This window comes from Trachurus japonicus, chromosome 22 (genome assembly GCF_045865225.1).
Source record: "Trachurus japonicus isolate A0001 chromosome 22, Traja_1.0".
NCBI classification, from domain to species: domain Eukaryota; kingdom Metazoa; phylum Chordata; class Actinopteri; order Carangiformes; family Carangidae; genus Trachurus; species Trachurus japonicus.
The window spans coordinates 23,272,235-23,299,329 of NC_140928.1; the positions used below are offsets into that span (position 1 = coordinate 23,272,235).

A 27,095-nucleotide genomic window follows, 5' to 3' on the forward strand; every position below is an offset into this window, starting at 1 on the left:
TGGCCTTCATTGGGTTGGAGCTTTCATTTTTGCTTATAATGTAATGACTTCCCCTCAGCTGAATGCTTGGATCTCTCCTTGCTTTGGATGTGAATGTGGAAAACAGCTCATCACAGGGATCCATTTTGATTTAGTGAAGATTAAGACCCTTCAGGGTGGGAAGCAGGAAAAAAAAGAGAGAAGGAGGTTAGCTCGGCTGTATTGATTTTTGTCTGCACAGACGGTTCTTCATTTGTGTCTTGATGACTTTGTTCCTGCTGTACTACTTGAATCTCAGATCCCTCAAATTACTCTAATAAGCAACCATCTCCCACTAATCCTCCGGGGTGAAGTCGAGTGGCAGAACACGTTTTGTGTGAGTGTGCGCGCCCGAGCTTTGTTGTGGCTGCACTGGCCTTGTGCGCACTTGTATAGCGTGCGACAGTCCTTGCGGGTTCTTATATGTGGTCCCTGTGCAGCCCACGCCATTTGAACCAATCACCTTTTTCAACAGGCTGGAGATGTGCTAACACTGTCGAGCTGTAGGTTGTGAGTGTTGCACAAAGCAGAGAGATAAATATCTATATAGGATGTCACCATATCAGCCGCCTTGACTTCTGTGGAGGTTACACAGGTTACACACTGAACAGTTTAGTTTTGCTCTTCTCATCCTCCATTCGCCCACTCTGTGTCTGCATGGGCGAGAATGAATATGTTTTGAGGGCTTAAAGATATCTTAACTTGCAGTGTTACTAACTTAATGCTGCATGTTCACAGCAATTCACACATTTTAAACGTATGCAGATTCCTGCTTCTGTTGAGGAAAGGCCAGAGCAGCTCTGTGGTTATGTTTTATTGGCTTGTGATCTCCACACCATCGCTCTCCTCCTGATCCCGTTTTCCGTGTCACCACCCTCCGCTACCCACGGATACACACACCTCCTCTTTGACTTTGAAGCCATTGCTGAGGAGCAGGCACTCGTACTGTGCCAGTCTGGTTGGCCGTTATTGTCACCTTGTGTGTGTGTGTGTGTGTGATTGTGCAGACAAGTGTGTCCCAGCAGATGAAAGAGGAATATTGGGTAGAGCTTCAGGAAATGAACAGTCATTTTCCTTAAATAGATTTAATAGAAGGAAATCTGATACATTTACTCCTCTGCTTCCTCTTCATGGTCATCGTATCTATTCAAGGCAGCGCTGTAATATTTGTGTTACCCAGTTGCTAAGTGGAACAGAAAGGGTGTATTTGTGCAGCGGCCACCAAAACCGTCCGCAGCTCCACATTCCATCTTTAGAAGCTCCAGGGTGGAGGTTGACTTGCTTGGAAATAATTTCCACACTTGAGAGGGAAAAACTGAAGTATTGGATCGAATTATTTGGCTGGATGCAAACGTAAATAGAATAGACGCTGGCCACACAGAGCACTTGTTGAAGACCAGCGCGTGCCTGGCAGCGGTTCATGGAACGTTGACCAGGCAACCGTCAGCCCTGTTACAACCCTCTCTGACCAATGAATGAGTGTATAGTGTTAGTCAGCCGCCGGCCCAGGTCAGCGCAGGCAACCAAATCTTTGTTTTCCGGTCACACCATATTCCTGGGACGCAAACATGGCGGTTATGCAACCAGTTGCCATGATGCTTTATTTTTCATCCTCAGTTTGTAAGGATGACCTCATGTTCCTGAAAAAGGTCGGTGTTGAAGAGGCACCTTGTGTTCTCCCATCACCAACAGGTTCGGGAAACATCTCGGTAAGAACATTGGTGGTGTTTATTCCACTGATTCCTGAAGTAGACTCATCAAGGGGACTTTTAAGGTGGAAAATGAGGCAAATGTTTGTCTGTGTGCCTCTGTTTTCTTAGCTACACAGCTACTTGTGTGTGTGTGTGACGCTAAGTGATGCTGTGAATCAGAGACCTTAGCTTGTCCCTTTAGGCTTTTTTGTCTGGCAGGAAAAAAAGGTCTTTTTCCTCTTGAGGTGATTCATCAAGAGCAAGCATCCTGCCTCTGAAACAGACAGAAAAGCTCACACACAAGCACATCAGACAGAAAACCTCACATACACTGCACTCTCTATTTTCATGATCCCATAATGCATTTAAAACATTGTTATATACCCAGACATATTCTCTCAGTCAGTTATTCCTCTTTGGTCCTTGAGTCTACATATTTTTTTTTGTCGGATGTGAGAGATGGCTGGCTTTTTCAACACAGGAGTTTCAGTATATTTGGTGTGACTGAACCTTCCTTCAAGATCTAGGCTCTTGATAATTGTGGCCTTAGGCTGCTCTGTGGCGTGTCCCACAGCCCCAAAACGCAGCAGTTGTGCTTTCTCTTCCAGAGACACAGAGTCGCAACCAAAACCCCCAAATGACTGCCTGTGAGGCGGAGCGGTGGTCTAACCCCCCCCCCCCCAGCCTTAATACCCGACTCAAACCTCACTGTTAGTGCCACCAGCGAGTAATTACCCTCCCCTCTGAAAGTTTGACTGATTTTGAAATAAATTGTCCCGATGCATCGCTGAAGTCAAGTGTGTTTGCGGCTTTTCAAACCAAATAAGTCTCGGAGAAGTGCACAGATATCATCTGGACGTCTAGACCTTTGCCAGGCCTCTTGTGTACACGGTCATTACGGTGACTATTATGTGCAGCAACTGCCGTCTGTGTTGTCAAATGAATTTCTGAAAGGCTAATTGTATGACATCTTTGCTCCGCTGCTTGATCCACTGCCAAGCATTTAAACTAATGGAACTCTATTGATTTGTGTGCTGCTACTCAAACTCTGCCTCGTTTTCTCTCCATTCACTCTCTCCCTCTCTCTCCGTTTACCTCCCTCTCCTCCTCTTTTTCTGTTTACTGTCTCCTCCATCGAATGCTGCTCACACACTTTTTTTTATCTTGTCTTTCCCCTCTTTACCCCCCTCTTCCCTTCTCCCACAGAGGCTGGATGTGCTGACCAGCATCTACTCCATGTCGCCCCCCGAGGGCGGTGTGTGGGACAGCATCATCTGTGCCACGGACGTGCTGACGTGTGTCCACATGCCAGACGGCCTGACAGTCCAACTTCCCATCAGAAGGGACCAGACAGCGGCCGACCTTCTCTCTGCAGCCTGCAAGGTTGGTTTGGCAGGCCAGTTTCAGAGACATGATGACATGTCACCGGAAAGAGAGAACAATATTCCTGACAGCTACAGAACAAAACGCCAAACAAAGGCAGCAGTGATGTCATTTAGATTCAGTTGTCAAGTGTAATTTTAGGTTTTTAACAGAATCCCGCCCATCACACTTGATGGTGAAAGCGCATATTTTCCTGTCATGTGCAGTCGGATTACATGTGAATACAAAGTTAATGTTCTAAGAGTGTGCACCTACACCAGGTGTGCTATTGTTAGTGTGGAAAAATGTTTTTTTAAGCAGCTGGACAGGGAGTTCTTGTTTTGTTATTCTCCCAAGGGCTTAAAATACCACACCTATTCATGCAGCATCTGACTCCAGACAGTCCTCTAAGGATGACTGCAAATAGATGGACACACACACACAAACACACACCATGCATGCATGTAGTCCCTTGGGCAAAACTTTTTTTTTTTTGTTTTGTTTACTGCAAATTTCTCATCACTAAGTGTAAAGTCACTGAATAATTCATGCTTTCGCCACGCAGCAGCTGTCATACTAAGCATCGGTGCATGAAATATGTGGGATGATTCTGTACATGCAGTCTGCTGAACATCAAGGGCTCTTGTGTGAACAGGTGAAACAGCTGGACCCGGGCCTGCACTGCCTCCGACTGCACAGGCGAGCGGGTCAGGACGTGGAGGTTCGATACGTGGCACATGGAGAGCTTGTCCGCGACGTGGTGAGGCTCACACATGGATACACACTGCTTACTCTTCATTATCTGAACCTTGTTTAATGGGTATTGATTTGTTTGATATCACCGTGCAGGTCAATGATCAGTTGGAGGTTTTGCCGGTTAATGTGTTTACACTGCACATGAGCAGGCTCAGCTCCACTGGGGACTTTGGTGAGTGGGGCCTCAGATGTGGATTAATTTAGCTGTATATTTTCTATATACCTCACAATGCTTCATGTTCTCATTCTGTCAGGCTAATGTGTCTCTCTGTCCCTGCATCTTTGCTTCTCTTCCTCTGCGCAGGTTTTGCAGTCACAGGACACATAGACAGCCAAAAGAACAGCCGGATCTTTGTCAGTGAGGTGCTTCCTGACGGACTGGCCTTCAACGAAGGTGCTCGCTTGACAGTGAACACTTAAATCGACGGTAACAACATGTTATGTGCGACCTCTTTACTGAACTGTGTGTGGGTTGTGTTGCCAGGTTTGCGCCCAGGTGACGAGATCCTGGTGCTGAACAATCGTTGTGTGTCCGGTCTGGACCTGGCACTCATTCAGACATTGTTTGCGGAACAAACCCTGCACCTGAGCCTGAGGCGGGACGGTCCCCTGCCGCCAAACGTGGCCTCCAACCACCTGGTCCCTCCTTCCAAACTGAACCAGGAGGTTCGCAGCAAGCACCACCGAGCCAAGTCCTCCTCAGGTGCTTAAATCCAGATAAAAACATAAACACACAAAAATCCTCAAACATGTATTACTAGGGACTGTATATGTACAAAAACTTTATATATTTAAGAAACACAGCAAAACTTAAAGGGTACGCACATCAGCTGTTTTGCATGAATTAACCTCGAAAACAACTCTGTCTCATAACGTTCCATTATTATCTTATAGCATGGTGAATGTGTAGGTCACAACTTGTCCACCAGAGCGTTTTGGAGTTGTTGGATTGTGTATTGTTTGATGAGGGAATGGGAAACCAAGAAAATCCTCTAAGCCTACGTGGCATAGCTCTGAGCAGCTCGCGGCTCTGCTCCACTGTTCTAAAAATAGCTTGCACTGACAGTTAAAGGTAACAAACGTACTGCTATAGGGATTATGTCAATCGGCCAATTTGCCAAAATGTTGAACTATCCCTTTAAAGTTGATAAACTCCTTAGTTTCAGTTGGTTCAGGTTATAAATTGTGCTGGGCACATTTACTTTCCTCATTTAGAGTAGTGTTTGATCTGGTTGGTCGTGTTTTATTTTGTCACATGCTAAATTATTCATTATCTGGCTAAGTTTGACATCGTCAGGACTTATTGACAAAAAATGCAGAAGTTATTCAGACATACAGTACATTATTAGTATTAGCTGAGAGAGGCGGCCCTCGCTCTCACCACAGCCACAACCACGTTTCCCTTCCAGTAATCTTCTTGTCTACTTCCTCATACAAGCATGAGAAAACACAGCGGATGTCAAAAGTTAAGGGCAGTATAAAAAGCTTCGGATGAAGTTTCAGAGCTCTGTGCATCCTCAGGAGAGAGAGAGGTTGGACCACTGGGGGCTCATTATCACAGTGAATGTATAGTGCTCTGTCGGCTCGGTTCAGACTCACTGTGGGTGCGAGGTGTCAGAGGTGCACAGTGAGGTTGTCCATGCTGTTGGACAGGCACAGCTGATACCCAGCTGTTTTTGTTCAAGCCTTGCACTGAAGGTAAGGGAAATTCAACCAGAGGAAAATGGTCTGTGGTATTGTGAGGTTTAAGATTTTTGTGAGATATTTTTGAGATGATAATGGTTTTTTTCTTCAAGGATGTGATGAAAACGTATATTTCAAACCATTGTGATTATTTGTAATTTGTCTTTTGACAGTACAGCACAGAACTGTTCGTTTTTAAAAAGTAGATTCACAAATTGGCCTGAATTGAAATGTACAAGTGGGATTTTTAATTTGTATGATAATTCAAAATTTCCTCAGGTTATATTTTTGGTGTTCATGAGAAAGTTGCAGAGAGCAGGAGGATGGTGTTAATTGAATAGAGAAGAATGGTATGACTTGCAGATTTGCAGCACAGGATGTTGTGGGTTATTTGTATGCACTTTACTCTACTTTATAATCTATTAGCAGGTTGTTTGTATAATGACAGGGAGGCAAAATTGACTAAAGCTCTGCTGTCTGTATTTTTGATGCAAAAATACAGAGAATATTTGATTCAATTTTTTACTCATCAAAAACAAGTGGAAAAGAAAATCCAGTTCCAGAACAAGCGTCATCTTAATGATAGTAATTCATTAGTGTTTTCTTCCTCTGCTGCCATAATTGAACACAAATGGATTAATGACTTGAAGGCCTCATTATAGTAAGTGGTGTGATCAAAGTTCCTGCAGTTTTCTTCTCCGTCTCTAGAGGGCACATGATTCCAGGCAGGCTGATAAGGAGGCAGGGAGGCAAATGCCCACAGTGTGGAATTAACACTTGTCTGACGCAAATTACAAAAATGATTTCACGGTGGCATTTCCACAAGGGAAGCGCCCATCATCTGGATTCATTCAGCCTAATGCAAATGCTTAAGATGTGAGAATTAAATTTTAGATGACTAGATATCCTAGTAACTCTGCTCCAGCAGTCAGACATTTGGTCGACTATGATTGCGAGCTTAAAAAAGAGAAGTTCGGCTCCTCGGGGGGTCCAGAAGTTTTGTTTTTGTTTCCTGCTGTCACGTTGGCCTGCCTCCCGGGCTACAATCAGGGATAAAGTCTTTTCATGTGCCAACTGCCAGGGAGTTTGTCCTTGGGACCTTGAATTTAATGAGAAGTAGGTGAAATCAGGAAATATTTTAACACCCGGTTAATCTGATATAGCCATCATGTCAGGAGGGTTCATATGCAAATATACATTTTACTGAGAGGAGCACTGAACTCTTACTGAAAAGCTATTTCAGGGTTTTAGAAAATAGATAACAGAGTCTTTAATTAGGACGGCAGAGTGTTTGTTTTTCTGTAAAGGAAAGCCATTGCTGTGTTTAGTTTGGAGACACATATTTAAATTCTGTGCAACTGGCAGAGGCTCGTGGTGGTTTTAAACCTAGCCAGCATTGTTCCTGTTTGATGGTCTGAGGAAGGATACGTGCTGTAACAAGAACCACTGTAGTGCACATGCAGTGATAGGTGGTCTAAGCAGAACATGCATACACACAGAATGATACTAAACCTAATTCTGAAAGTGTTCCCACTGTCAAACACACACACATGCACACACAGAATGATACTAAACCTAATTCTGAAAGTGTTCCCACCGTCTCTCTTTCCAGATGTGTGCACTGCAGCTGATGGTGTGGAGTCCCTGTGCGTAGGACTGGAGAATGGTCACTCCCACTGCGCACACAGGCCTGTTCAGCATAGCAAGGTAGGAGGGGCGAGAGTTTGGGAGTGGGAGTGTATGTATGTATGTATGTGTGCGTGTGTGCCAGAGAGAGAGAGAGTATGTATTCTGCCTCTCACACATCTACACACAGTACCTTCTCTGTCCTTCCAGGTTTGTTTGTGTGAATATCAGTATGCATATTGTGGAGTGTGTAGAGTTCATGCCCACTCGCAGTGGCAGCTGTGGAGCTCTCAGTAACAACCCTTAGCATTACCATAATAATTAGGATATCCCATTATAGCCGCCAGTATAAACACAACCTATTACTGCCATACAGATGGGATCCAGAGAAGAGGTTAGTATGACAAGAAACAGCTACACAGGTCTCTACTGAGCATACTCTATACAAGTAGATATCTTTCTTTTACTGGCGACATACAGTATTCCTGTGTTTGTCTTTGCCGTAAAAAGTCCTGTCTTGGACTCTGCAATTAATAAACTCTTGTGTTTCAAACTGGTTTAGAGGAATGTCTCCTCTATGCATGTGCCATTGAGTTGTCTCTCGTGATTTCCGGCAGATTGCACACCTATTTCTATCCTGTCAGTTGTTCAATAACCCAGTCAGGGTTTTGATGTGTAAACCGACTTTATTGAAGTCATTATACTGAGTGTGAACCGGCCCTGTTGGGAACTGTGCCTCTGAAGTGTGAAAATGTAATACAGGACAATCTGGTCATCACAAATAGCCACACGATGGAAGCCTGAGAGCGTATGTGCATGTGTGTGCGCGCACGTATGTATTTATTCACCTTCCTTTTTCCATCATTCGGCTGAAAGTTCGTGTCCTTTTGAAGCCATGTGGTTGTCATGAAGTGTGAGTGATTGTCTGATGCACTTTTAACAAGCTGCTCATTATGTAATATGAGCTACAAGGAACAGGGAATAGGCAGCAGTGTTGTGCTCATTTCATTACTGATTCAGTGATAGTAAATCCAGGCCAAATATCCAGAAACCATCGTTAATTGCTGTGGCTGGCGTGGCTTTATTCTAATTGCCTGTGTCAGAAGATGCCGTGCAGTATTTGACCCGAGGTCAGCCAGGAGGTGGATTAGAGAGGACAACTAGCTCTCCTCTCCTCTCTCCTCTCTCTATTCTTGCTCTATTCGACTCTCTTTTTGTTTGCCCGGCGACATGAGTCAGTCCCACTGCGCTGGGATCTGCACTGCACCACTGCTGCTGCTGCTGCTGCTGCTGCTGCTCAGCTCCCTGCCGTTTGTCTTTTGCTAGGGAATGAATGGAAGAATAGAACATAGGTGTGTGTATGTGTGGGAGGGAGGGGAGCTTTGTGAATGTGTGTGCTTAGGTCACTACATACATGCACATTTGAGGCATAAGAAGAAAGAAAATCTCACTCCTTCCATCGGGAAGACTCAGCCACTGTGAAGGCGATAGAAAAAAGAAAAACACACAGGGTGAGATATTGGTGCTGGTAAATCAGATTTTTGCCGTCACGAAGAGCGGGATTTAATCATGGCACTGCCATCAGTTTGTTCTCTGGGGCGAGGAGAAAGAAATGGAGTCACCGGGTAGAAAATCAGCCATGTATCAGCATATAGGTGCACACATGCGTGCACAGGGCGTTGTGGGAGTCAATAAAGATGGATGGAAGGGAAAGACTAATTTCAAGCCTCTTGTCACACATTGTAATCAACTACCTCACTAGGCCGGCTACCTTTGATTAATTGGTCCGTCACATTCAAATTTGCACTTACTGCACAAGAGATTTGTGTGTGTGTGTGTGTGTGTGTGTGTGTTTGTTTGTTTGAGGTGGAGCGCTTACCAGCCACAGCTGATAATGTTGTTTACCGTCTGGATAATGATTGGGTTTCCTTCCTCAATGTTGCATTTGGCTATAGAGCGCCATAGTAATTGGTTTAACACAATGTTGTGGTACGATTATGAGCTTAACCAATCGATTGCAGAAGTCAACTCAATTGGTCGCAGATAACTCCCATGGGGCCACCGGAAATGGAATTGATTTGCAGTTGTTTAAGTGAGGAGAAGCAGTCCTATGGATGCGTGTACTGTACATTTTACCTTCAGTTTCAAAAAACTGCAGCACCCAGTTTTCATGCCTCACCTAATCTGGGCTTGTTTAGGAAGTGAGATGGCTCGAGTAGAGGCTTCATGGGGGATTTGTTTGGCTGGCAGGTCGTCAACACATTCTCACGCATACATGGGGGAGACGCACACACACGCACACATCTATTGGATACCAGTCGATCCCAGATGGACAGATGGAAGGACATGGGAAGTAATCTGGCACGGTTGGTCTGGTTTCACCACATGGCACCAGTCCACTGTAGTGAAGTCACACACGTGTATTCATGCACATGCAGATGAACCAGGATATAAAATTAGAGAATCACATGACAAAAAAAACATAAATTGATGCTATAACACATTATAAATGAGCTACTCATGTCTTGTGTAAAACTAAAGGTTAAACAGCAGACAGACGTATTAAGCCTCTTTGCTATTGTCCAGACCAGTCATTTGAGTAAGAGCATTTAAATGGTCTTATGAAGAGAGCTATGGCTGGAGACAATCCACAATTTACTGTTTGGCTTAACTGGCTTAATTCAATGTTATTCTGCTTCTTTTCATACACATCAGCATACTGTACTGATTTGTGCTGGATCTGTTACCTCTGTTACCTCTGTTTCTGGACTCAACCTTCCTTTTTTCACTTGTCTCAGGGGACAGGAGGAGTCTTTGAGGTGTTTGAACACTTTTCATAAAAGTGTGTGACTAAGAGACTGAATTAATCAGTTTTGATTCTCCTCTCATGTTATGAGTCCTAGACTTCAAAAAGATATGGTGGATGCCTACGGATCATCATCTTCAAACATGATCCCTTCTTCCTCAGAGCTACAACATCCCCTCCCTAAACTTTAGAGCAACCCCCCTCACCCGACTGGTGTGTGTGTCTGTCTGTGGGATGGGTGTGTGTGTTATATGACTAAGCCCATCAGCCACCATCTGGCCGTGAGCAGACTAATAATCTAAGCTTACTGCTGTCAGTCTCCTTAATGCTAGCCCACTCTCATCGGTGCACTCCACTGAAAACAACTTGGAAACGCAGATAAAAACTTGAAAGGAGCGACGGAGGGACCGACAGGGACCCAGATCCAACATGAACCAGATCCGGCTAAAATGACCACAGAGGGAGTGCCCGGCACAGCCACATCAGTGGTCATACCGATCATGGCCCCACCGGTCAACGATGAAGCTCCTCAGTCGTGCCTCTACATCACTACGTTCATGGAGCTCTTTATGTGGGACCAGTCCCCCGCCCAGGCCCTCTGCTCCCTCCTGGCCATGTGCTGGTTCTGGCCGTCCGGCTGCGAGGCCGAGGAGAAGGACTTGTTCCTGGGTTCCGCGCTGCTCAGTTTGGGACGGCTCGTCAAAGACAAGCTGGCCTGCCTGGCCCAGGACGTGGCAGCCTGCTTGTCCTGCCAGAGAGACGCTAAAGGAGACAAACTACTGGTAACTACGGGTTGTGGGAGGTTTTAACTGAAGTAGCTGATACTATGAATCTTCACACTTTAGCTGCAAAGCTTCACACAACTCCCACGACCTTCTGTGTGTAAATATAACTCCAGGAATGTGAGTTTGCACTTTACATTTTACAGTCAGAATATTTATGCATAATATTTCACTGTAGCATTACTCTACAGAGTAGGCTACAAGAATTACAACATTAAATCCACTATGAATAAATTATTCATTACATTTTTAGCCATGCTAGGCTAGTGCTGGGGAAATGACAGTCAGATTGATTGTCCACTTAACTGGAACATCTCAAAAACCATGGGATGGATTGAAATTGTGTGGCACCAGTGGTGCCCAGAGGATTGAGCACGGCTACTCTCATGATCTGCTGAATTGAACTGGTACTGTGGCACTGGAGAATTTAGATCTCTCACCACATCTGTGTCTATACAAAACCAATGACATTCTCACAGGACTTCGTGTTGGTGCTAATTAGCAACTGTATGCTAACAAAGCATGGTATATAGTCTGCATCAATGTGAGCATGTTAACGTGCTTATTTTAGCATCTAGACATTTACAGAGCTGTCTGCGGACTTTTCCTTTTGTTTTTCTTCAGTACACGGCTGTGTTCTAGTGTTCTTTAATCCCACTGTTCTCACATGGTTTATGGTCTAAGCAGAGCAGGTCAAAAGGTCATAGTGTTACTTTTTGCCCTATCTCCCCTGCCTTTACTGCAATACATGATGTTATCACAGTACTATGTGCCCCATTAGAATTAATTTTATCGCTTTGACCAGCGGTTAGTGTCTTTATGGGCATGTATTTGCCCTCAAATGGCTGCCCTGTGTGCCCTGTGGTTGTATTATCTTCTGGTGTCAGATAAGTGGTGATAGTGATGAGTCCTTTTGCTTCCGTTTTACTGGTCAGGAAGCAGAGGTGCAGCAGCATAGAGGTTGCCATTAGTTATTCCAAAGACTTGTTTGTCATCAGGCTGTGTTAACTTTGGCAGCAAGCATTTCCACTTAACCTTTCATTTGCATTTAGGCATCCTGGTGCAGTAAGAATAGCATAGTCCTAGCACTACTTTGCCTTTGTACTGGCAGTCATGCAGAGGAGTCGATCTGAATAGCCTAGGGGACTCAGTAGAATGGGTGCTTTAATCTGAGGCTGGGTTCATTATTAAAACACACTCTTCTCCCAAAGTCCTCCGAGACTTTGTGGAATAATATTTGTTTAGGCTGAATAATAAAAGGCGTAAATGGGCTTGAGCGGAGCGCGACGGGACCAGCCCTCCCCCTCGTCTTCCTCTCTCCTCCCCTCCACTCTGTTTGATTTATGAGCGTGTGTCTTCTTTTATTGGGCTTTGAAAAGAAGATGGCATTGTGGCACTATAGCCCACTAACATGGCAAATGAATCACTGGCTTGCCTACCGGCCACCAGGCCTCCTCTCTCATCCTCTCCCTTTCTCTCTCTCGCCCTCGTTCTTATAGTGTCATGACATGGCTGTTCCCTGTGAGGGATGGGTAAAGCCTCCCCCAGGGACACGCCTGTATTTCATCCCCTCTTCTTTATCCTCTCCGTTCCCAAGTTTGTTTGTTTATTTCTGCTAAGATGTAGCCTCTCCACTTGTAAAGCGCGAGGCTTCTCCTTTGATTTGAGCAGCGTTTCATCTGAGCTCTGAACATAATGACTCCATCGGAGCGTTAAAGGGAGATGGAGACAGTGTTTAGTGTTTATCTTGCAACCTCCCAGTCTGACAGCGCCAAGCTGTGTGTGTGTGTGTCTGTCTGTTTTTTTAAACTTTCTTTTTTTTACACCCAACCGCAACAAAAACAAGTATTTGAGTATGACTCAAATGAGGCTGAGAAATCTCTTCTTGGGAAGGACATAACAGGATTCAAGCAACTTTTGTGTTGGATTTTCTTTTTTTCACAAGTCATCAAACCTCCTTAAAGCAGATATCAGTGGCACGGCCGTTTCGGCTAATGCTGTGTTCAAGGCAGGCTTTTGAAACCGTAAGTTACAGCTTCAAGTCACAACTACGACTTGGTAGCGTTCCAGGTAACCCGTAGCTCGTGTTTTTACCGTCCTGTTGTCTGTGAAAGTTCCCTATAACGGCCACTCGTAACTTCCGACCCGTGAACTCGTACCAGATCGAACTGGTATGACTTCACAGGAAGGAAAAACACAAAGTACTAGTTTCCTTGAACGCACCATGAGTTAGCAGCCCCCGCCCTTGTCAGGCATCAATTGGTCCTCGTGCTACGTCACCACATTCACGCGCATCCCTTGGCTGCACACACAGCCCTTCATGCCGTTCTCTCCCCTCATTGGATAACACTTGTATCCCACAAGGAAAATTTTCTCCTCGGGTTACAGCAGAGCATAGTGACGGAGAGACTCGTGTTTAGGCTGAAATACTTCATGTAAGTGATTGCTGACGGAAAATAGGACTATTTAGGACTTATATTAACAAAAACATTCCACTGATATCTGCTTTAATGACTATGGATTCTGGGATACTTTATTCAGCATCTGGCCAGGTGCACATTGTCTTTAAACTTTAAAGCATACTGAGGCTTTATAGAAACTAACTAACTACTGACTGATGGCCAGGTGTTCAGGTGCTGACCCTGAACTGCATTGACCCTTGTTTTTGTCTCGTCCATGGTTGGGACCTTTGTTGCATTGACTTTCCATTGTCATTTTATCATCCCTGTGTCTTGAATGACAACATAAAACGGACAAAGATTGTTTAACAACACACAGTCAGACAGGAACAGCTGGAGAGAGCTTCACCAACACCTTGACATTGAACTGTCTTCTCCTAGGATACCAGATGAGAATATACAGTACCTGAGCCAAAGTCTTACCTCCTAAATCTGAACACCGTCAATCAACCTGCTACCCTTATGAAGAATGAGCTCAATTTGGCTAAATTTAAATTCAGTTTTCCAGGGCAGGGCCTTCTTCTTCAGTTTATTTACTCCATGTGAAAGCAGTCTGTGCAATGTGCGATACATGTCACGTTTTATTCTAGTGCAAGGCCATAGTTAGCATTCCTGCCCTGTTACCCCCACCGGCTCAGAGCCTCCCATTTTTGAGTCAGCCATTCCTCTGTGTGTGGAGGTAACAAGCCAGAACAGTCTACATTGTACTGCTGCTATTGAGAGACTGGACACTGATACACCCCCGGGCCTCTCCATTCAGCTCTCTGGAAATCACACCAGAGAGGTCATATGGAGCCGAAAAGGAGCGGAAGACCCAGAGGAAGGAGAAATGGAGATATCTGGAGGCAAATGGGCAGAGAGAAGTAGGATGGATGGCGGGATGTGGAGGTAGAGACGTAGGCTGGCCGGCGCTGATGCTAAGAGATGGATAGCGAACGAGGACAAATGCGAGGGGAAGAATTCTCCCTCTGTTTTAACAAACCAAGTGGCCAGACCGTCCGCTACTGATTGATATGCAAAACAAGCCAGCAGCAAGCACTTTTTCTCTGCCTACGCCCACAGAACGGCAGGACCCAGGATCAATGGCTCGATCCCCATCAAAGCCCGCTCCACCCCAGAGGTTGAAGCATACTCAAGGCTGAGGCTTCTGACCCCGGGCCTAACAGAGAAGGGCATCTGCAAATTAGAGAGAGAGAGTGAGCAGGGGAAGGAGGAGAAGGAGGAGGAGGAGGGTGAGAAAAGTTGAAGAGATTGACTGACCATCAGACGAAAAATAAGGAGGTTGACGGAGCGAGAAGATCACTGGGACGGTCAAGCCAACTTCTCTGTTCCGTCACGGATATATATATTTTCTTCGTTTGGTCGAGCTGTTAAATCGCACGCTGTCTCTGGAGCCGCCATGCCAGCATCCAGGGGGGGCAGGCTGCGTAGGAAGGGCTGCTCGCTGGCCCGGAGGACCCAGCGGCAGGCCACAGCAGCATGGAGGCTGCTCTACAGACTGCTCTTCATGGTGAGCCGAGGACCAAGAGAGCAAGTAAATATTTAGAAAGATTGACACGGTTTATCCTCTGATATTCGATGCAATTTATGAAAAGGCCTCATTAAGAAACCCAGTAGAAAGTCCTCAGTAACAAAACTGGAAATATGACCGCTTCTAATAGTGAATAGGTTCACTGGGGGGTTTTCTGGGATGAATAGATGTGGTTTCATTTCAGAGGGATGCAAGGGCTGGTGTAGAGGTTCAGCTTAATTCATGTCAAGGGGATTTCTTCGGCCGGTTTGGAATGAAAATGTGAGGGGATTATTAAAAACAAGGATTTTTTTTATTTGACATAGCGAGTATAGCAACCTCTCACTTTGTCCTAGGGGATCTAGCAAATGGAACATCATGTACACGCGTATGACAACTGACTGTAAATGAAAGAAATACAGCTGGACGTCGACAGAAAGGAAACCGTGCAGATGGAGACAAAATAACTTGACAGCTTCTCGGGGGCTTTTTATTTTTTATTTATTTTTGTTTAACCTGCAAGGGTTGACAGAGACTTCTTTACTAAATTGACTAAAGGGCATCAGCAGAGGGAGGAGGTGGAGACACGACGCAGAGCTGATAGCTGTCAGTGAGAAAACCTGAATAGGAATCAGCGGCGGTGCTGTCGAATCCACTTGTCTTTTCTGGCGCTCCCAGGCTTTTCTCCCGCCTCTGCTGGCTCATGTTCTCCGTTCTTAATTGGTTATTTGGGCTGGATGTCAGTCCGTGTTGGTGGGGTTGTTGTGAAGCAATTGCAATTCCTGAGTCACGACAGACATGTGGGCCCCCACCTTTCCCCCCTCCTCTTTCCCTCCCCACCTCGTCTTGTCACGCTTCATTGCAGGTATCTGCCATTTAGCATTTAGGATATCTTATTTACTTGGATTCCTGTGTGAGAGGTGAAAGTGTTTTTTCTCTGTGTACAAGTCCCCAAGCGTCCAATCAAGCATATATGTTCCTTTTCGCCCCGGACGTGTGGCTCCTCTATCATCTCATTTGTGAACCTGAGCCCACATCCTTCCAGTGTGTGTGTGGGTGTGATGAGAATTAACTCAGCACTTGAGCAGTGGTGTGTGGTACCGGTACACACAGACACACACACACACACACACACAACTTTAAAGACCTGGGCTGGCCTCCACTCTCCTGTAGCTGAAATGAATGGCAGATATGACTGTTATCTGTCTGCACAGAGCTGCTCTCCTGTGTCTGGAGCTACCAGTGGCCTATTTGATGTTTATGTCACTCTGATATCCTTCAACCCCTGTGTTTCCTTCAGGCAATCTCCCCTTGTCTGCCTGCCTGGTGCAATATGGAGTTTTCCCAGAGCATGTATCAGTGAATGAAGGTTGACTGGCGCTGCGTGTGGCATCATCATCCCTGTGTGAAGCACATTTTGTTATCTGTAGTGGGACAATGTGGGTCAGCAGCTGTACTCACATGTATGAAATGATAGGGTTATTTATGGATTACATGTGTATGCATGGCAGGTAATAGCTATAGCCTATCCCAGAAAATACTACCTATTCTAACAACAGAAAATTGCAGTAGATAGCTCAAACCAAGATGGCAGCTAAATAGCTAGCTGCGTGGCTTTAGTGCTAATATACTGTAGCATGTGGACCAGGCGTGTCAGTGTCAAACTCATTTTAGTTTAGGGGCCACAAACAGCGCAATTTGATCTCAAGTGGGCTGGACCAGTAAAATAATACCATGATAACCTATAAATAAAAAGAACTTAAGATTTATTAAGATGTTTACAGTTGATGAACTACCTTGAAATCTTTTGATAAAAATATGTGCAATTTTCAAATCTCCCACTCCCACACTTGTCAAATTCATCCTAAGGGCCGGATTGGACCCTCTGCCTGGCTACAGGACTCAAGTTTGACACCCTCGATGTAGACGACCTTGAACATCTTATTTCAATTCAGTTAAATTTTAATGTCACTTCCAAAACCCCATTAACATAGAAGCGAGAAGCCATTCTACAACACTGACAACGCTGTCACTGTGAGCAGTGTTAGCATGCTGGTGTTAACCTAAAGAGCTGCTAGCCTGGGTGCGTTGTGGATTTAATTACCGCTGCATAGAACCAGGCCAGCTAGCTGTTTCCCTCTACTTCCCTTCTATTCTGTCAAATGGCTGCTGGCTGCAGCTTCATATCCATCACACAGACATGTTCTCATCCAGCTCTCAGCAAGAAGGCAAACGAGTATATTTCACAATGTCATGCTGTTCTCTTAATACAAGATATTGTGCTTAGAAATGATATGGGGCATTAAGAACAAGATGAACCAAAAAAGATGGTGTTTCCTCACATATTGCTCCTCCTCCTCTCCTCCTCCTGCCTGGCCTAATTCATCTTCCTCCCACCTAATCATTTTGCTGCCCTCGTATGTCATGTTGTATGCTCGACAAATATGAAAAGGAGACACATTTAAGACAAGACAATAATTCTTTTAAAAAAAGACAGCAGCAATTTTGATAATAAAAATAAAATAGAATATATTAAAAATAGAGTGATTTCAGTAAGCTAACATGCCATCAACACCTTAACACTGTCATTGTTAGCAGTGTTAATCCAATTTCAGTAAAGTGTCGACCCAGAGCCGGTGTGTGAGCGTGTTTGCAGGTTCGTCTGTTTGTAGTGTATGAGTGTGTCTGGGTCTTCGCTCAGATCTTTGGTCCCTCCACCAGAGCACAGGGAGGCATCAAGGCCCAGTTGTAATTATCAGCCCACATTCAAAGACATCCAGAGAGGAGCGCTGCTGTGGGTGGTGGATCACTTGAAAGAGTCTTAACCCAGACATGGAGAGGACACGGAGAGGAATTTTCCCCTTCTGTCTCTTTCTCTCTATTCTCTGTCTTTCAGTCTGTCACTCTCACGCAGTCTGTCGCAGCACTGAGGGTCTGTCTCCTGAGTGACCATGTTATAATAAGCTAGCTGATGAGTTGCGGACTTATTAACGGAAGCCATGATTGTCTCTGGGCTCCCTGGGAGTGGAATTTGGGGGGTGTGTGGGTGGTAGCTCACACCAGTATCAAAGCTGAGTGGCTCAGACAGACTGCCCAGTGTGTGTGTGTGTGTGTGTGTGTGTGTGTGTGTGTGTGTGTGTGTGTGTGTGTGTGTGTATGTGTGTATGTGCATGTGTGCACACTGATGCCTGCAGTGTCAGAAGGCTGCATTGATCCATGTGTGTTCCTGTACAGTCTTTCAGCGGTGAATTGTACTTGAATGCTTGCTCATGCAATATTTTCAATACCAGCACACCCCAACTTGCACATACACACACACAGAGGAATATGGAGAGTGCTGAGCAGCTGTTTTGCCTGGCATCGTGGCCATCCCACTGCACTGTGTTGCTGTGCAGCGGATTGGAACCTGCTATTACGGGCACTTATCAGCCTCCGCTGATTCTAGTGCCTGGCCACAGATTATAATGCTACATCATGTCATTTACTTGGAATAAGAAGCACTGGTCATCATGGGGCTATTTTTAGCACAAAAATGATAATTGATGGCTTGCCTTGCACACTATCGCGTAGCAGAGCTTGGTGCAGTTGTCCGGCAACAAATTAGATTGTATTTTGTGCATACATTTGCTGTAGGATTTGAAAAGCATTTTCTGCAGAATGGTAACCATGGTGTAACGTAGAGAGGAAGGAGAGGCTTCTTCCCCACTGCTTCTGTTTCATGTCCGAGGGAATAAGAACAGAGAGGCTGATAATGGTTCATTTTCTGCCACAGTTGCTCACAGACTACAAAATTGTACCCGCCACAGGCAAGGCTTCTCAGTATGGCGTCCAGAGCTGATGTTAATTTCCTTACCCCAGGCAATGCAGTCCGGTATAAAATAATGCGGATTATCTGTTTCAGTCAAACACCTCCGTAAATGGTATGACGCTAAGTTCGTCATGGGGTTTCCACCTATCAAAGAAGTACAAAGGGAGCTGGCGGAGATTGTACTTTTTTGTGAATGAGCGGAGGTATTACCAATGAAATTTAGAAAATTACATGCCACTAACACCCCTCCTCCAATCCCCTCTAATACAAACTATTACAGACTAATACATGACCTCTTGGGGATCTCTTGGCATTTCAAATTTTCTGGAACCGATGTGACACAAAGCTGCATAACTGTCCGTTATGGATTTAGAAGAATGTAATGTGGTATAATACTATCTGCTGGGATATCCAGTCAGTCTTTCAGATGCGCTGTAAAGTCTTTGATGCAAAGCCAATTAGCATAGAGTGCTAACTAAATCTCCATAACGCCCTCAGTATACTCCGGGGATTGGCTGGCCATGTATAGTGTACAACTACTGTACATACATCATTATTGCATACAGCTTCAGAGCTGAAGTCATTAGTGGTGAATAGTTAAATCAGGGAGGTAAAAGGCATTTTAATGCATCTCAGAGAATATGTTTGTGGGCATATGCACAAATGTGTTTGCATGCAAAGTAGTGTCTTATCACAAGGGTGATCCTCATTTTATCCAGCTGGCTGTTTATAATCCCTGAGATACCTAACCTAAATATCCCCCCTTCTCTTTGTCGCCCCCTACAGAGCGTGGACACAGTGTGCACTCTCTACCAGTCCTTCCAGGAAGGGACGGGCTCAGGCGCCGGCGGCCTGATGGAGGACAACAAGGAACCTCGGGTGAAGCAGGGAGGGGAGTTGGGTTTGGGTTCCACGAGAGAGGCCACCCTGATCAGACCTTGCCCCAAGCACATGAGCGCCACTGAGAGGTTACGCAAGGTCATCCAGGAGCTGGTGGACACAGAGAAGTCCTATGTGAAGGTGAGACCACAAAGCTCAGTGTTCTATTGGCCTTAACTCCTTTAATTCAATATTATTGCATTAACCAAAATAAGCCTGAAGATATGAAGCAGGGACCAATAGTCACTGACCTCAACTTAGCCTGGCTCTCTTCAAAGGTGAAAATCTGCCTTTTTTAAAACAGTTTAACCTGTTTAAGAAATAAAGTGTAAACACAACTACTGTCAGAGCTTTTATGGCGAGTAACGTGTCTGCCTACTTCTTGGCTAGCAACATTAAAGTCTACAGGAAGTTGCCGCCCCTGGCACATAACCCCATAAAATGTCAAGTTTTCATTTTTACACTTGGCTTTTTGTACTGATTTAACAAATGAGATATTATATTCAGTCAACTTTAGAGGTGCGTTGTAGCTTTAATTACCGTTGGAAAGAACCAGGCCAGCTAGCTGTTTCCCTCTACTTCCCTTCTATTCTGTCAAATGGCTGCTGGCTGCAGCTTCATATCCATCACACAGACATGTTCTCATCCAGCTCTCAGCAAGAAGGCAAACGAGTATGTCATGCTGTTCTCTTAATGCAAGATATTGGGCTTAGAAATGATATGGGGCATTAAGAACAAGATGAACCAAAAGAGATGGTGTTTCCTGTGTCACAGTTATACTGCTCCTCCTCCATGTCTGGCCTAATTCATCTTCCTCCCGCCCAATCATTTTGCTGCCCTCGTGGTTTCCCGTATGACCTTTTTCTCCCTGGTGTACATGAAAGAGCCGCATCTATGATCTTCTCCTGTCTGAGGCACATGAGGTGTCTGGCATTTTTTCCCCTTTCTTCTTCATCTCCTCATTTTTCATTGAGCCCCTTTCCCCGTGCACCCCTCATCTTCAACATGCTGTTGATTTGTAATTGAGGGAGGAGATTGTCTTCCCAGAGTGAATGTTCACCCGAATCTGTGCACCACTACTGCCTTAGGTAGCTAAGGGTGGGGGATGAGGCAAGAGGAGGAGCAGGAGGGAGCTCATAAATCAACCTAATGAGAATATTCCCACTGATACCAAGACAAGCTACAGCCACATTAAAGGAGAGGGGGCTGGGGTGGGAGAAGGGGAGAGCAAGGGGAGATGGTGGAGGAATGAGATGGGGGATTGTGGGAGGCAGTCGCATAGAGGTTATGAAGTGAGAAATAAGGGGGCATCTGATTATGAAAGGGATGTTAAAGGACACGCAGGTTAAGGAATAATGTTTACTCTCTGTGTTTGATTCCTTGTCACTAACCCTTTGGATCTTTGCTGCAGGACCTGGCTTGTTTGTTTGAGATCTACCTGAAACCCCTGCAGAATGAAACCTTCCTCACACTGGACGAGGTACGTGGTGGTGGTGGTGGTGGTGTATGTGTGCAAGTGTGTGTGTGTGTTTGCACAAAGAATAAAACGTGAACAGAAGCATATCATGGGAGGTTTTGAGGCTGTATAGGACATTGAATTCATTGAGTGTTTATTACCTAAAGGTGGTGGTGATGAACTCTGTTTGGGCATATCTCTCATTACCACTGTGATAGGCTGGAGGACAAATTAGCATTTCCCCTACACTGACCTTCTAGTGTCCCTGTGGGACCCACTAATAAAGGCCAGCTTTAGAAGAAGCCTACCCTGTGAGCATTCACCTCTGTTTCGCATTTCATTAGCACCTTATAGCTGTCCACTGATCTCAGAGTATCCTTTACACTGAGAAAATTGTGATTTCCCTTCATTTAAATAACACTTTAAAGTGAGATTTTGAGTCCCTGTGACAACATCTAGAGGAACCGCAGCATGCTAATGACCTCGGTGTTGTGGTGTGCAGCGCTGTGCCAGGTGTGACCTCAAACACAGGACGTCTCTCCCAAGACACACTAGTCGATAGGCCACTGAGCACTAGTGCAAATTAAAAGGCCATTATGGGACAGTGGAACGTGTTCAGACACAAAATGGACAAGGGCATGTTAGCCCTCGAATGCTTTTTAATGAAGGGAAGTGTTAACCCTAGGTGTGTGTGTGTTGGCGAGGGGGTGTAAGGCTGCAGAAAGTTTGTACACGTGTGTGCAGTGTATTTCTAGCAGGGCTAATAGCTTGTCCCTAAGTGCCTTTGTCGGAGATGGAGCCATGAGAGAGGAGGTTTTATATCACTCCAGGGTGCCTGTCTCGCTGATTGTTATGAATTACAAGCTATCTTGGCTCTTTTTTCCTTGTAGCCTCATATTCTTTCTCCTCCCCCCACACTCCCACTCACGCTTTCTTGCCTATTTTCCTCTCATACATCCTTTTCCATCTCCTCCCCACTATTCCAAACTTCCTTTGCCTGTCTCTCCATCCTCCCTCTACCCCCGTTTCTCCTCCTCAGATGGAGAGCCTGTTTGGCAGCCTGCCAGAGATGTTGGACTTCCAGAGGGTCTTCCTGCAGACGCTGGAGGAGAGGATCGCCTCCTCGCCTGACTTTAGCACCCTGGAGACTCCCTCACAGTTCAAGGTGAGATACACGCACAAACGCAGAGTAACGTATTATATTATTGATTAAATGTCCAAAGGTTCAGTTTAGATTCCATCAGACTGAGTATACAGAACATCATTATACCCAAACTCAGGTGATTTTTAGCTGCTATTCCACAGAAATGCCTGATCTTTGTGATCTTGAGGTTTATAAATAATAGAGGAGATGTGACATGAGCACTGCCAGCTGATTTATAGCCTTGACATGACAAGATGTGGGGTCTATTGATTGAGGCAGTGGTTCACTGGTTGAATTGTGAGCTGCTGAAAGCTAGTACGCTCAGAAGGTTAGGCAAGAGGGACGAGGACAGAGGGGGCGTACGAATAGTCTCCCAGGAGAGGGAAGACAGAGGTCCTGTTACGACTTCACATGTTCGCACTCTCTCATCGTCTCTCCAGCCTCGTGTAGCATCGCTCTTTCTCCATCCGTGTGCAGCACTTGCTCACACGCTCTGTTTTTCCTCTCACACCCTCCTCTGTTTACAGAAGCTGCTGTTCTCTCTTGGGGGCTCGTTCCTCTACTACGCTGACCACTTCAAGCTCTACAGCGGCTTCTGTGCCAACCACATCAAGGTCCAGAAGGTCCTGGAGAGAGGTACATCACACACCTAAGCACATGAAGTATACATGGTGACCTGAATTCAGTCCTGCTGCACAGGTGGGAGGTGAAGATTGGCATGAAATAAAGACATATCTGCAGACACGCACTAATCCAAAATGCACCACACCTCTGCTAAATTCAGCTTCCTTGCACCTCTGTTGCATCAGAGACACCTCACAGCTCCACAGATTTTGTCCCGTCTTTCGGGAGACAGATCAATTATATAGGAAAGCAAATGTCCCAGACAAACACAGTGGGTGACAGTGAGCTGAGTGATGTCTCCCCAATTTACCGCAAACCCTGTTCCATCTCCAGCATCATCCACAAGACACAGCCAAGGTATTAGCATTGCAAAAAAATCATTTTGTGATTTGTGGTTTCTTAACATTCAAGCAGGGAGACTTTAAAACAAATACACGCATCTATTTATGCACAGACTTTGGATAACCTTGTCCACTAATGGCAGATATGTGACCGTGACAACCTGAGAGACCCAATAATTCCTTGCGTCTCCCTCAGCATGTGACAGAGTGGAAATTTTAAAGTTGATTTACGTGCACTGAGAAGCCAGCCTCTCTGCCGCTACTTGGGAATGTTGCCCACTACAGAGAGGAAATGTATGAAGATTGGCTTCTTTTCCTGACATTGGGGGGAGGGGGGCAAATTGTCCCCCCTGTGCTGCTTAAATCTGCCCCATTACCAGAATTGCAGAGGATATTCCTCAAAGTAAGCAGCAGGATTGATGTTTAATAGGATTAGACAGGCTGATGAAAAGTCTCTCATGGGTCAGAATCATCTAGAGGAGAATAACATGTGGGAACTGTGGTTATCAAAGCAACACTGGTGCAATGAAGGATTTCTGTACAGTTATATAGTATGTATGTATGTATGTATGTATTTATATACATACTGTGTGTATATATACGTATGTATGTATGTATGTATGTATGTATGTATGTATATGCATATTATATATATATTAATGAGGATTAATGAGATATTATCCCACCAAAGAGCTGTAAATACATAGGAGGAGAACCTTTCTGTTGAGCTGTTGACAGTGAAATGTAAACAGAAGGGCAACCCCTGCTACCAAGACTCAAAGCTCTCACGTCTAAGGTTTTATATGGAGAAAAAATGACTGGCTGTCCTTTTCAAAACACCACTTAAGTCTTTGCATAATGATTGTTGTCAAGTGCCTCAGTCTGTGGGCAGTGCCAACTTGACGCAGAATGGCTCCAAATGTTTGAGTGCTGAGAAAAGATGCCAGACTCAAAGCACCAGTATCCACAGGGTTTTTTTTTACACCCTGTTCTTCTAACCAGAGCTTTAAATGTTTAAGCGTGTGTGTAATATTAGAGCAACATGCACTGCAATAATTGCATGGCACAGATAAGAACAGTCGGGTATAACAAGGCGATAGCTGCACGGCGCTCACACTCAATATGTAGGTGGCTCAGCATGATACAGAACAGCCAGCACAGTCTGGTCACAACCAGCTGATCCAAGGACACCGGGAGGAAATCTGTGGGCGTTTGTAAACCCTTTAAGTAATTATATGCCCATCTCTGCCGTCTTCATCGCTCCCCTCCCTTCCTCATCACGCCGAAGGCCCCCGAGTTGCCTTAGTTTCTCTGTTTATTTGTCGACTCGTTAATTGCCTGCCAATTACTCAGGGAGGTGTCAATGCGGCTGCCTGTCTGTGGCTGGGAGTGCTATAATTAATACTTTAATGGCCCCCCTCGGAACGCGTCGTGGAAGCATACTGTTCTGGGAAAATGTCATCACCTTTACAGAAGGCTTGTTCTTTATTATACCTGCTAGTTGGCACCATGCTGCTGGCTTCAGTGTAAACTCAGCAGTCCCAACGTGATCATTTCACCAGGTTGTAAACAAAACAGCTTCTCCAAGTATTAAAGTAACTCACCACAGTTCTGACGGATATTAATTTCTCTTAGCCACGTGAGAACTCCTACTTACTTCATTACGATACTCAGACATGATGGTATAATAGATTCGTTAACAGATGTTTACAGTTTAATACTGCAGTTTTTGTGGTGGGCAGAGGAGAAGGCTACACCACCCCCTGCTGGAGACATGTTATTGCACCATCATTCTGCACTAGGACTAATAACATGCAACAGTTTTCTATATCACATCACACTGTGGGGCTCACAGCGCAGCCGCACGTCTCTGAGTTTGTTTGCTTGAGACCACACAAACACGTCAAACACACTGACCACCCACAGATCCCTATTAACACAATACATGTGTTATTTCAGCTAAGACGGATCAGGCCTTCAAGGAATTCCTGGATGCGAGGAACCCCACCAAGCAGCACTCATCCACCCTGGAGTCCTACCTGATTAAACCGGTGCAGAGGGTGCTCAAGTACCCCCTGCTGCTCAGGGAGCTGGTCTCTCTCACCGACGCAGACAGCGAGGAGCACTACCACCTCACCGGTACGGAGGGAAATACATATACATTCACATTCATACACATACTCGCACATCCTCCTAAAAATACATATGCACTCACACTTGTCATTTCAGTGTCACATTGTTATGCTGCCATGCGTAGGAACATTAAGTGACAGATCTTGGCACATAAGGATTGGAGTTGTTCTCGCACACAATGCACACACACACATGCACAATGAGCAAATACAATCTGCGACTGTAATGCAAAGCAGCTACATATACAGTCAACACTTGCGCTCTGCTCTCGTCCCTGCAGAGGCTCTGAAAGCCATGGAGAAGGTGGCCAGCCACATCAATGAGATGCAGAAGATCTACGAGGATTACGGCTCCGTGTTTGATCAGCTAGTTGCTGAGCAGACCGGCCTGGATAAGGAGGTAGATACACGTTTTCAGAATCGGATGTATAATCACCAAGAATAGACTTGTAGCCTATATTAAAAAAGTTGGCTTAGCATCAGTTTTGCATTGATATCACATTGGCATTGGATTTCACAGGACACCTGCTACACGGGGTCTCTCATAGAAGATTAAATGAAATACTTGAGACTTATCAACAGGGGCGGAGTGGGGCACCAAAATCTACCGGGAAAAATCTGACTGCACTGGCCCACCGTCGGCCCAACACACACACACACACACACACACACACACACACACACACAGCATTTACATATTTCTGAACCGCTCAAACAGAGCTGGGGCAATAAGATGGCCTTATGTGACATTATGGCAAAGTCTATGGGTGCCAGAAGCAAAATAAATAAATAAATATAATGTGGGTGAAACAACTTTTGAGGGGTGTCCTCCCCCAGAATTTTTAATAGCCTATAGGTAAAGGCTAGACACCATTTCCCATTCTGGTGCATTTAACACATGTTACTTTTATCTAGCTGTAGCAAAAGAAGAAATATGGGTAGCCTATATTTAGCTATTTCCTTCAGAAGTGGGCACCAGTTAGATCATGGATTTGTTCGATGTCCCTAAGTGCCTTTGTCGGATCGAATGGATCTTACCGACAGTGCGCTGCAAACGCCACGGTTTCGGGTCTTGTCCTACTCACCAACATGCTTCGGTGCCCATAGGTTCCGACTCTCAAGTGGTTAAAATCCAGAAGTAACGGTACTGCGTACCGACCAGGTACCGACGTACCGGCCCACTTAGCACGGACTGTGTTGTCTTGTTAAATTAATATAACTTATAAATAACGTGACACACGGGCAGGACTGACCGGGACATAACCTGTGAGTCGCTTTATTTTTAGCCGTAGCCGCTAGTTTAATGATAGGCTAACTTTCTCAGTGATAGACCATGGATGTATTATATTAACGTGATAGACTAGCGCGTTTCCCATTTCCCATGATGCTTTGCGCCATACATTAATTTAAGAACGAACAAACATTGCTGGTTATTTTATATGTTTGGTCATGAAAGTTATGTTACATCTGAACAAAAAGAATTAGATAAAGATAGGAGGCTAAACAAAAATCATTTAGTAGGCTGGATTGATGAGAGTCTGCGTCACTATAGCAACCATGAGTGAGATGTAGAGAGGCAAGAAGTGGTATAAATAATGGTTGGACTATTACATTATGTAATCCAAGGAAACCTTGGAGATTTTCATGAGAACATGAATGACAAACATCAGCCTTTACTCAACGAGGCTGGCACTCAGTTGAGTGCGCAGGGAAACCTGTTGGTCAGTTTGCTTGGGCTTACTGGCTGGGCAGCTGACTGGGACATATCCTGGTTGTCCCAATGGCCACTCTGCACTAGAGTGCTACTCTGCAGTTGCTTATCAATTTTGCAACCAATCAAAACATGAGTGTGGACTGACTTGTTTAGCTTCTTATGTTGTTTACGCCGTCCTCTGTGCATTGCCTCTAGGGACTGAATATATTTACAAATTGATGGAATATTTAGTTGGTAAGCACTGCAGTATAAATATTCAAAGTGAATGCTAAATAATGTTGTCTAGGGTACTGTATGTTTTCAA

General features: G+C 45.1%; 1 protein-coding gene across 5 annotated transcripts in view; it reads left to right on the forward strand.

Annotated features, from left to right (window-relative positions):
* The window catches only part of tiam2a (TIAM Rac1 associated GEF 2a), a 71,943-nt gene that overhangs the window by 38,848 nt on the left and 6,000 nt on the right, over nt 1–27,095 (forward strand). For all 5 annotated transcript variants that reach the window (XM_085767230.1, XM_085767228.1, XM_085767231.1 and 2 more), the window contains 12 exons: nt 2,916–3,092; nt 3,727–3,831; nt 3,921–3,999; nt 4,132–4,221; nt 4,312–4,530; nt 7,123–7,217; nt 19,288–19,521; nt 20,792–20,860; nt 21,876–22,001; nt 22,508–22,616; nt 24,905–25,084; nt 25,359–25,477. In XM_085767230.1, the coding sequence (XP_085623356.1) occupies nt 2,916–3,092; nt 3,727–3,831; nt 3,921–3,999; nt 4,132–4,221; nt 4,312–4,530; nt 7,123–7,217; nt 19,288–19,521; nt 20,792–20,860; nt 21,876–22,001; nt 22,508–22,616; nt 24,905–25,084; nt 25,359–25,477 (1,602 nt within the window). The remainder of the gene's footprint in view (nt 1–2,915; nt 3,093–3,726; nt 3,832–3,920; nt 4,000–4,131; nt 4,222–4,311; nt 4,531–7,122; nt 7,218–19,287; nt 19,522–20,791; nt 20,861–21,875; nt 22,002–22,507; nt 22,617–24,904; nt 25,085–25,358; nt 25,478–27,095) is intronic.